General features: G+C 41.2%; 2 protein-coding genes across 3 annotated transcripts; one reads left to right on the plus strand and one right to left on the minus strand.

Moving 5' to 3' along the window:
• The first annotated feature begins 16 nt into the window (after nt 1-16).
• c5h1orf74 (chromosome 5 C1orf74 homolog) lies at nt 17-1,018 on the plus strand. The gene has a single exon (XM_084928635.1). The coding sequence runs from the start codon at nt 143-145 to the stop codon at nt 935-937; it is 795 nt and encodes a 264-aa protein (XP_084784761.1). The 5' UTR covers nt 17-142; the 3' UTR covers nt 938-1,018.
• Nucleotides 1,019-3,339: 2,321 nt separating this feature from the next.
• Nucleotides 3,340-6,010, minus strand: sirt4 (sirtuin 4). 2 transcript variants are annotated; one of them, XM_084928634.1, is made up of 4 exons: nt 5,892-6,010; nt 5,150-5,637; nt 4,368-4,662; nt 3,340-4,276 (listed from the first exon to the last, which is right to left on the minus strand). In XM_084928634.1, exons 2-4 carry the CDS (start codon nt 5,635-5,637, stop codon nt 4,124-4,126), a joined length of 936 nt encoding a protein of 311 aa, XP_084784760.1. In that variant the 5' UTR covers nt 5,892-6,010; the 3' UTR covers nt 3,340-4,123. The 2 variants fall into 2 exon arrangements, with proteins under 2 accessions (XP_084784760.1, XP_084784759.1); XM_084928633.1 differs by having other exon boundaries at nt 3,341-4,276; nt 5,876-6,008.
• Between the last annotated feature and the right edge of the window lie 5,588 nt (nt 6,011-11,598).

The raw sequence follows: 11,598 nt of genomic DNA on the forward strand, positions 1-11,598 counted from the left end.
TTTCTTGTAAGTGTAGATTACCTTTAAAAAAAACATTTAATTTTTGTGTTTGATTCCCAGCTAAGCAGTTACTTTAAATAGAAATATCTCTAGTCCTGCTGCTTGACTCCTCAGTCTCGTGTGACGTGATTTTTATGCAGTCATGTCTGTTTCAGAGCTCTTTGTTGCTGCTGCTCGTAAATATCTGTCTGCTGGTAGAAAGTCCCTCTCTGCTCCTCAGAGTCTGGACCTGGCTTCACAGGTGTCAGCTGTAGATTTGGGGTTGAAGCCTGCTGTTCTGTACGATATTAACGGTGCCTGCGCAGAGCAAGTGAAGCACTATCTGAGCTCTTTACAGTCTCTCCAGCTTGTGTCTAAATCGCTTCTCACGCTGGATTTAAATGGAAATGGTCTCATTGTTAATCCGGTCACAGTCAAGTCAAATCTAGAGCAGGTTCTTCATGACGGGAGCAGCGTGGCTGTGATTGATGTCTGCCACTCACAGGAGACTCCCACCTTGGCTGACCCACTGAGGGGAGACCTGAAGCGCATGATACAAGATTTACTACTTCTACTGGGAGGGGTGCAGCAGCTTGATGGGGTTGAGAGGCTTCTCAGTGGCGGAGAGAAATGTGAGGAGTGGAACCTGTGCACTGTGTTTGGGCTCTTACTGGGTTACCCCGTCACTTACTGGTTTGATCACACTAAGAGTTTCAACAACTGTCTGTCCATGACTCCCCTCACGGTGGTTACGGCTTCAGCAACATGGCAGCCGGATACTGCAGCTCACAGATGTTGTCTGTATTCCTTCAGTGTCCCAGCTGCTCTCCAAGAGGAGATAAAGTCTGACCTGGAAACCTGGAAGCTCCGTCTGCAGCAGAGATTTGAGCAGCAAAACCTCCTAAAAGATCTCACGATTAATCAATCTATAGTCACACTGCCCTCAGTTTGTCTGTGAACATGATGTAAGTTTGTCTTTAAAGCAAATGTTGTGGATTATGTTGGAATATTTATGACCGCAATAAACACTGTCAAAACAGCTGTTGGGTTATTGGTGTGGGTGGCAGGTTCCACAAGATGGATCAGAGTTAACACCTGGTTTTCAGAACACGTGCATTAATGTCGTTCTTCAGCTTGTGTGTTTGCGTCCTTGTATAGATAATGCTGTTTCAAGTGTTTAAATTCAAGGTTCAAGGTTCTTTATTTGTCACATGCATAGTTATACAAGTATAACACACAGTGAAATGTAGCCTGACATGCTCCTCGACATGTGCAAAAATGGGGGGGGGGTACAGGAAGAACATTTTATTTATATTTATATATATATATATATATATATATATATATATATATAGTATATACATTGGGTGAATGTGCAGTAGTAGCAGCAAGCAGGTGAATTCTGTACATTAATATGAATAGACATCTGACTATTTTACAGAATAGACAATATAAACATATTTGAAATTAAAGGAATTTGGAATGTACATTGTGCCTTGGTTTAGAGTGTCTGGAAGAGAGTCCTGTCTTAGTCAATTATAGATGATGTGAGAGGGCGGGTGTGTGTGTGTTTAGGGCCCGGATGGCTTGGGGATAGAAGCTCCTCTTGAGTCTCTCTGTCCTTGCCCGGATGATGCGGAGCCTTCTACCAGATTGCAGAAGTTGGAACAGTTTGTTGCCAGGATGGGACGGGTCCTTCAGTATCTGCGCTCCTCTCGTCCGGCATCTCCTGGTGTAGGTGTCCTGAAGCGGGGGGAGAGCAATCCTGCAGCAGCCTTCTGCTGTACGGATCACTCTCTGGAGAGCTTTTTGGTCCTTCACACAGCTGTTCCCAAACCACGATGTCATGTTCTGTGTGAGGATGCTCTCCACAGCGCCTGTATAGAAAATCCTGAGGATCTTTGGAGAGACCCTGAACTTCCTCAGTTGTTGTAGGTGGTACAGGCGCTGCCTAGCCTTTTTGGTCTGGACCTGAATGTGGGCAGCCCATGTCAGGTCTGAGGAGATGTGGACACCAAGATACTTGAAGGACTGCACCCTCTCCACTGGAGCTCCATTGATGATAATGGGCTTGTAGTTTCTGTGCTGACCCCTTCTGAAGTCCACCACCAGCTCCTTGGTCTTGCCGACGTTCAGCTGGAGGTGGTTGTCCTGGCACCATGATGCCAGATTCTTCACTTCATCCATGTAGGCCGCCTCATCGTTGTTGGAGATGGCACCCAACACCACTGTGTCGTCAGCAAACTTCACAATAGTGTTGGAGCTACGGGTGGCCACACAGTCTGAAGTGTAGAGGGAGTAGAGCAGTGGCAAGAGGACACATCCCTGTGGTGCTCCTGTGTTGATGGTGATGCTGTTAGAGACGCATCTACCCACCCTCACCACCTGAGTTCTGCCAGTGAGGAAGTCCAACACCCATGCACATAGACGGCTGTTAAGTCCCAGATCCCTGAGCTTTGTGAACAGTCTGCAGGGCACTATTGTGTTAAACGCTGAACTGTAATCAACAAACAGCATTCGCACATAGTTACCCTGTTTCTTGTCCACGTGGCTGAGGGTGGTGTGCAGGACGTGGGCGATGGCATCCTCTGTGGATCTGTTGGATCGGTAGGCGAACTGCAGCGGATCTGTGGTGTCTGGGATGGAGGAGGAGATGATGTTCTTCAGCAGCCTCTCAAACACCTTCATTACTACCGAGGTCAGTGCAACTGGCCGGTAATCGTTCAGGGATGAGGGTTTGCTGTTCTTGGGCACAGGGATAATGGTGGATCTTTTGAAGCATGTGGGGACCACAGACTTCGTGAGGAAATTCGTGAGGAATTCATGAGGAAAAATGTTCTCATCAGAACGTTTTAACTGATAAACTATATTGTCATTGACCTCACTCATGAAAATAGCGACTATAATGCAACATGACCTGACAATACATAACTCAGGTTAAGACAAGTGTGAGAGAAAGCTGTTTTGTTAGAGTGGGGTGTCAAACTACATACATCACCCTGATGTTTTTTTTCTTACTATGCACACATTATAAAAGAGACATTTCTGTATTATACAAGAACTTTTCTGTAATTTCATTGTTATCTACGGCTTAATTACTTTGGTGTAGTATGAATAGCCATGAGGGAGCTCTTTATTAGCATGAAAACTTGTGAAAATACATTCAGTCCAAAATTTTATGCCCTTTGTGTTTTCAAAAGTCATGCAGTGGGCTGGATTGGAATCTTTGTTATCTGATTCTGGCCCTCATGTTTGATAAACCAAGGTTTGAGACTTCTTTAATGATGAATATTTCCAGCTTGCAAGTGTGATAATAAATTCCAAAAACTCCTATTTTTTTGAATATTTTATTACAGAAAGTTTCCACTACATAACCTTAAAACCACAGCATAATGCCACTTTAAAATCCAGCCTGAAAAAGTTTAATTCAACCTACTTTAAACTGTGCAATTCACAAAAAATGGAAATGCTGCCAAATTGAATACGGCAGCATTTAAAATCAATCAAAATATTAACCATATGAGGATTGCATAATAAAAAAAGGGAAGAAGAACAAATTGCACCTTTTAAAACACATCTGGTGGCAGAACATGAAAATAAACATTTATATTGCATCTTCCCATCTACATCAGAGCAGCCACCATGTGTCTTTTTGTCTTATCAGAATAATAATTTGAATCCAAAGGTGTTGTCAGTATATAGTGATGGTGCTTTGTGTGTTTGATAGGACTTGAAAAGACATTGTACATGAATGCAGTCCATCTATAAAGTGAAAAGAGCTTGAGGAAGGAAACGGGGTACCTCTGTTTTCCTTCAAGCCTGCAAATTATTATTTCACTTCACACATCTGACCTGCATGCCATTATTGTGCCAACCTAAAACCAGCAACCACACAACAAAGCACAGCCTTTCTGTTTTCCTGGTAGGTTGACATTTGATTGCAGAGACAGGATTTCAGCTCCCTGACACCAACCTGCTGTATGAAGATCAGCTGGATTCAAGTCTGACACATTTATAGCTCACAATTATTAACATTCATTCACCTGCATACAGCGTGTAACAACAGAGAGCAACTGTTTCCATAAATCTGAGGTAGTTTTAACCTAACCAGCAGAGCACTTCAAGCTTTTTAGGCTGCGGTAAGTCAGAGCGGCTGAATGACTGACAGCACTTCCCCGCAGCGGCCGCTGACTTTCAGCTCTGCCAGGTGGTCTGCTCGGGTGGGCCCTATGTTCAGGATGGCGACCGGCATCTCCCTGTCCCTTGCTGCCAGTAAAAACCTGTATCCTGAGTACACCTGAGAAACATCAATGAGGAACAACGTATTCAGTTAAGGAATAGTGTGCTGAAAGCTAACAAACTGGTTTACTAGTTTATCCAAGACCCACCTGTAAAGATGACCCCATGACGAGCACCGCGTCCGACTCTGCCAGCCTTTCGTGCACAAACTGCACAGTTGCTTTGTTCACGGAGTCTCCAAAAAACGTGACCTCAGGCTTCAGTATCCCGCCACAGTCATCACAGGAGGGAACTCTGAAATGGAGGACCTGCTCATCCTCCAAGAAGACGTCTCCGTCTGGGGCCACAGAGCCTGCCTGAGCTTGCCACTCTGGGTTTAAAGATATAAATCGCCTCTGGAGCTCCTCCCGTGCTGAGATGGCACCACAGCCAAGGCACGTGACCCTGAGGACGCCCAGATTTCATCCTCAAAATGTCTTCTAGTCAGTTAACATGCAAACAGACAGAATTTCCTAATAACTCCTGGTGATGCAGAGGGTGTGTGTTTTAATTACTGTCATCAAACTAATGTCTTTACAGACTGACGGATGTCAGTGACTGTTTCTCAGCTGTTCTTGAGTTTCTTTGGATCGTGGCATGATATATTGACTCGATTAGTGGCAGTGAAGTCCATTTTTCAGGAAGGGGGTAAATGCTTTCACAGAACTGTAGAATATAGTGGTGATTGCACATGAAAACATCACTAAAGTAATCAACATTTTGCCAATGACACCTGGAAACTTTTACCTACGTGGCATTCTCAGTGCATGGCTTTTACTCATAAATAAGTATTGTTTATACAGTACATTGTATTGTATTGTTGTAACACTGCCATAACTTCTTAATTGACGCTTATTGTCTATGATGCATATGTGAGTTTATGCGTTCTCACCTGTGGGCGCAGCCGTGGAGCTCTGTGAGTCTCTTCTGACCTGCCTTTGAGTGAAGAGCATCTACATTCTGCGTAACCAGCCAGTGCAGCTTGCCCCTCTCCTCCCACCGCTGCAGGGCCTTGTGTGCAGAGTTCGGCCAGTGGGAGGAAAACTGCGGCCATCCGACGAAGTTTCTGGCCCAGTAGCGCTGACGGGACTTTGCGCTGCGGACAAACTCTGCGTACTGCATGGGTCGTCTGTCAGTGCGGGCGTACAGCCCGACGCTCTCCGATCGGTAATCGGGGATGCCCGACTCCGTGGACAGACCCGCTCCGGTGATGACAAACAGGCGTCTGGCTCGGGTCACAAAGTCCTGCAGCAGCTCCAGTGAGTGGGCGTCGGTGGTGCTGCAGGCCGGGACAAAGTTCATCAGCCCTGCAGGGACTGAGGAGGCTCTCCTTACAGGTGCTGTGTGTGGAGCCAGGACCCGCCATGGCAGCCTCATCATCTGCAAGCAGACGTTAAATAAACACACTTTTTGACACGATGGTTTTTTGTTTGTTTGTTTTTCCACGACAAATAAAAGATAGCGAGAAAACTACCCGCTTACTAACTTATAATACTTTTATTATACCGTTTTTAAGTTTTAATTTCGAAAAAAAACCTCGAATATGTAAGAAGGAAGAAGCATTAACAACACTTTCTTTTTACACACGTTTAAACATTTAGCTTGACAGTTAGTTTACCTTATTAGGGACTTACAGCGGTAGTTACAGTCAGTGAAGTCAGCAGCAGCAGAAAGTGGCAGCAGCTAAAACGAGTTCTTGAATAACACAGTAGCACTTGTGAGATAACATTGGCAGGAACAGGAAATACCTATTTGATGGTAGCACCAAACACAGCCGCCTTGTAGTCTGGGAGTTGTAGTCTTAGTTGTATCTTTTAGCTTAAGAAATTTTTATTTGATGACACAGTCACATTGAATCATTTTTAGTTTTTGTGACAATCTCAGATAAGTAAATAATAATAACAATAATCATTATTTTAGTTTTGATCAGCAGCTTCCCTCCACTGTCCTGGACTGTTTCATTTCTCTTGTGGTTGGGCCTAATTTACACTTTTACACTGACTGTTGCTTATTCTAGAATGTTTTCGCTTTCATTTGCAGTATCATTTGTTTATCTGTTTGTTAGGTGAACTTGGTAACTGTCATTCTGTCCTTTTTGTTTCTAGTCCTGCAGCGAGTGCATAGCTGGCCTCTGGCCACAGGTTTGGTGGATATACTGGGAGATCTCTCACTATTTGCATTAACATAATTTGTTAGTGTGTTCATTTAGTGTGGTGTTTGTGGTAGCTTTCATAGTTTGTTTGCTAACAGAATACTCCTAGTGTCCCAGGAGAGGTTGGTTTGCTGCCAGCAGCCGAAGTTATGACTTCTTCCTTTTTTTCATAGTTTCAGTAAATCTTAATCAAGTTGTGGAGCCTGACCTATACACTGACTCTTGTGGTCTGTTAACTGAAGCCTCTATATCCTTTTACTTAAACAGTAACATAAAGTCAGCTATGATGTCTACAAACAGGGAACAAACGAGAAAAGTCTGTTAAACACATATCCTCACAAACTGACTAAAATACATCCATTTATCCATTCTCTTCTTTGTGACTAATTCAGGGTAGCCGGGGGAGGCTGGAGCCTGTCCCAGCTGACTAAAATCCCATTTAATATGCTGCTGCACCAACAAACTACTTGCAAGGCAACAAGATTTATTGCAAAGAAGCATTGTTACAACAAAGAAATAATCAAACAAACACAAGCAATGTGTAGTAAAAAATGTACAGGACCTTAGGACCTGCTGCTCAACGTCAGCGAGACACATTGGACTGTCCGGCCTGGTATTTTAGGTGTGCAAATTTTGTGAGTTCTTTCAAATTTCTTCTTCTCTTTCTTCTCTACATATTTGAATTGTTTGCCTTTTTATCACTGCTAATGCCTTTTTCAGTTTGAGTGGTTTTTAATTTTCATTGTACTTATTTTGACCTACAACAGTTTTAGTTAAAATAATATATCTAAACAGAATAATATCAGTTTTATGTTTTTAAAAAAACGTTTTACATTTGCTTTAAAAAGTGCTTCAGAAATAAAGCAGATAAAGCAAAGCCAATCCTGTTGGACTGTCACACACACTGTCCCAGGAGTCCAGATAATCTAAAATGTATTATTTAGTTATATGACTGAGCATCCCCAAATCACACAAAAGCGTGTGGGAGGAATAATCATGGAAACAAGAAGATTTCGCGCTCTCTCTCTGACTGTGATGATGAACAACAAGCAAAGGAATACGTCTTCAGACAAGAAAAGGATTAATGTAGGTATCTGCCTTACAATATAAAGCCTAAAGGCGACTGCTGTTGTGATTTTGCGCAAAATAAATTTAATTGATTTCCTGGTTTCTAGGTAGTTTCGTAAAAGCAAGTCACCATCACTGCTTACTTTGAAACACCGGAGACTTTTTTTTAAATAAGCTGCTTTGTTTTGTTGAAACTCACTTGATCCTGTTCTTTGCATCCGTAAAAGTTAATTAAAACAAAACAAAACACTAGCACCAAATTTATTAACGGTCACCAGCGCAAAATCCTTTCTTCGGGTCAAAAAGCTACCTGGATTTATTAAAAAGGGTCTGTGTCGGTTATACAACTAAAAGACTTGAATACGTGTATTGTAACAGCTGGCCTTGTCGCATATGTGTGTTTATAGTATTTTACCTTTCACAGTGCATTATTTCCGAACATTTAAATTAATCATACTAACGCGATTGCCTACTGAAATTTATGAGAAAACGCAAAAAAACCAAACAAACAAAAAACAAAAATCAAATAAAAAAACTTCTGAATTTGTTTGTGGGATTTGTGATAGTTGGGAACTTCTTGGAAATGAGATTATGCTTTTTCTTTTCAGAGTGAGTGCGTAACTGTGAGTGAATGGCTCAAAATTGTGAGCACAGTGCTGAAAGTTTGGCTCTGTCCTGTATCTTCCCTGATTCATCATCCTGCATGTTTAGAAAGCTAATCTCTTTCTGCTCCTCATTAATTAAGGTGACGAAAACTGAGGTCAATCAATGTGCATGTATTATGTGTCAAATTACTTACTTACTTACTCTGTATTATTATAATAATAAATTTGGCCTTAAATATTATCATGACAGGCATGTCCACTCAGCTCATCTTATTTGGTTTTCTTGCATGGCAAATTCTAAAAGTGCTGATGAACTGAAACCGATTAACTTGCTGTTAATATTTTAGTTCCTCACTTGAAAACGAAAATGCGTGCCGCTCCTGCGTGGTCCCATAAGGTCTTTTCAAAGTAAAAGTCATCTAGAGCGTCACACACACATCCGAGTCTTGTTTTTAATCACATAAATAAATAAAATACCTGGTTGACCTCGTAGCTGTGATACAAACCTTGCATAATGACGTACTTATACAGGTATGATCACAAACAGTGATGGAAAGGAATGAATTAAAAATTCTGGCAGTGGGCTGCAACATGAACTGAGTGAGGTGTCGTCGTGTATAGACGATCTTCGCAGCAGTAGTTTCGCGTTTAGGGGTTCAGGTCAGACCCCTTCCTCTAAAACGCGTTGGCTCTATGAACAGATCCTATCCATTTGTGTATCCGGTAAGTTTGATTATTTAAACATATAAACTGCCGTTGTTCATGTCAGCATCAGCTATCTGACTGCGTGTCTGTCTGCGATGTTGGCTTCAAACCGAAAATAAAACAGACCACTGAGTGCGATGTCAGTGAGGTTATTTTTAAGCTACGGTTTTGTGTTTTTAGCCTTTAAGTGACACTGTAACATTAGTTTGTTTTAGCGTCCTTTTTCTCTACTAATAAAGTTCACCAGTACCCAGAGCCACAGCCGCTGAACAATGATTTTTTTTTAACTAATAATATTTTATCAGAAACATTTTCCTGTAACTAGAAGTAACGTCTTACCAGTATAATGCCTGAAGTGTTATCCACCTACAGCTTCCCCCAGAGACATACCTGCTGATTGATAGGGTATGACTTAATAATTCAGCTTCTTGTAGTCATGTAGCAAACTCTATCCAACAACAGTTTATACTACTTTAACTACATAATTGGAAATCATTGCATAGTTGGACTTACTGAAAACTGTGCTATGTTAGGAGGGAAAAGCAAGTGTAGTGGGCACACTGTTACTCCCCAGGTCCCTAATGGGTGTTGACAGAAAGGACGGGGGGGGGATTACACCCCTCCAATATTTAAAAGTATCCTGTAGTAGTTGAGAGAAACCTATGCTAAAGACAGCCAGACATGCAGGTGAAGAATCAAAACAAAACTAAAAGAAGACAACATTCTGGACATTACAACACAACAAACACTCTGGGTTTAAAGATATAAATCGCCTCTGGAGCTCCTCCCGTGCTGAGATGGCACCACAGCCAAGGCACGTGACCCTGAGGACGCCCAGATTTCATCCTCAAAATGTCTTCTAGTCAGTTAACATGCAAACAGACAGAATTTCCTAATAACTCCTGGTGATGCAGAGGGTGTGTGTTTTAATTACTGTCATCAAACTAATGTCTTTACAGACTGATGGATGTCAGTGACTGTTTCTCAGCTGTTCTTGAGTTTCTTTGGATCGTGGCATGATATATTGACTCGATTAGTGGCAGTGAAGTCCATTTTTCAGGAAGGGGGTAAATGCTTTCACAGAACTGTAGAATATAGTGGTGATTGCACATGAAAACATCACTAAAGTAATCAACATTTTGCCAATGACACCTGGAAACTTTTACCTACGTGGCATTCTCAGTGCATGGCTTTTACTCATAAATAAGTATTGTTTATACAGTACATTGTATTGTATTGTTGTAACACTGCCATAACTTCTTAATTGACGCTTATTGTCTATGATGCATATGTGAGTTTATGCGTTCTCACCTGTGGGCGCAGCCGTGGAGCTCTGTGTATTACTCAGATACATCAAGACTGGAATGAAGACACACAGCACATAATTCTGTAACCCATAATTGTGATTCTAATCAGATATTACAAGGTCCTGAATTTAATTCAACAATAAAGCCAACATTTTTTGTTTAATGTTTTTTTTTTAAATAATTATTTCTTTGTTTCTTTCCCAGGTTGAAAGCTGTTTACATACATTTTAAGCTGCCATGGCTGTCACGAATGACATAAAAATCCCCCTATATGTAATCGGATTTATCTTGTCAGTCCTTTTCTGTATATGTAAATACATGTGCAAAAACCCTGACAATGAAAATTGTAAGTACTCCACAGCTGCTACTTTCATTTGTTTGTGTGTGTGTGTGTGTGTGTGTGTGTGTATGGGTGGAGTGGGTGGGTCGATGGGTGTGGGAGGAGTGGGAGGAGGGTGTGGCAGGGAGGGATCAGTTAAGCCTTGATGATATACTTTGGTGCTCACTATTGTGGACATTTACACATAAATTTTTGTATATTCAAATTTTATTTTGTTTTGACTTTTTTTTTTTTAATTCAGTTAAGCTTCTGCTATTGAGTGTATTTTCTTTTTTCAAAAAGCATGTTGATTAATATATATATATATATATATATATATATATATATATGTGTGTGTTAGTTTTACAAGTTCACAAAGTAATTTCAATTAGTTTTAAGTTTTATTTTACTTAACAAAAATGTTTTCTACACATCTACATTTAATTAGTAGTTCTGCTTTAGTTAACTACATGAGGACTCAGAGACCAACTCCCCGAGGGCTATATTTAAATGTTGTTTTATGATGTTTTTATTACAACATGCAGCATTGTTAAAATGGGCATTTAGTGTAGTATATAAATCTTTTTGTGTCATTTAATGTTATATTGAAAAGAAATGTTTTAAAAAAAATTGTGATAAAATTGTGGATAATATGAAGTTCGTACTGGTTTTCACTTTGACTTGATTTCACCAACATTAAATCAGATTAAGCCGCTATTGGTATCTACTATTACACAACATCGTCTTGAAAAGTTGATTCTGTTCATCTGGACGTAACGTTTTCAGCGGGAGAAATGTTTCATCCAAGTGACTTCTTCAGTCTCAGCTGACTGCAGGTTTCTCCAATCTTATAAACAGTACATTTGCATAATGACTGAAACCAGCCCACTGAAGGAACAATGGGGTGGGAGGTCAGTTCCTTCATCATAATTATGCAAATTCTCATGACCATTGATCAACAACCACTGATCAATGGCCGTGAGTACCATTCACAGAGAGTTGGGGAATGGCTTCAATCACAGCATTGTACGATGGTGAAAGATGTCCCCTTAGGCCCCCTCCTCGATTCAGAGATGGTCTTTCCCTTTTCACGTAAATGGCCTCCTTGACTCCAAAACCAGTGTTCCTCCCGGTCCAGGATGTGTGCATCCTCATCATTGAAAGAGTGTCCACTGGCCTGTAGGT

This window comes from Perissodus microlepis, chromosome 5 (assembly GCF_051167445.1).
Source record: "Perissodus microlepis isolate ML-2025 ecotype Zambia chromosome 5, ASM5116744v1, whole genome shotgun sequence".
Taxonomy (NCBI): Eukaryota; Metazoa; Chordata; class Actinopteri; order Cichliformes; family Cichlidae; genus Perissodus; species Perissodus microlepis.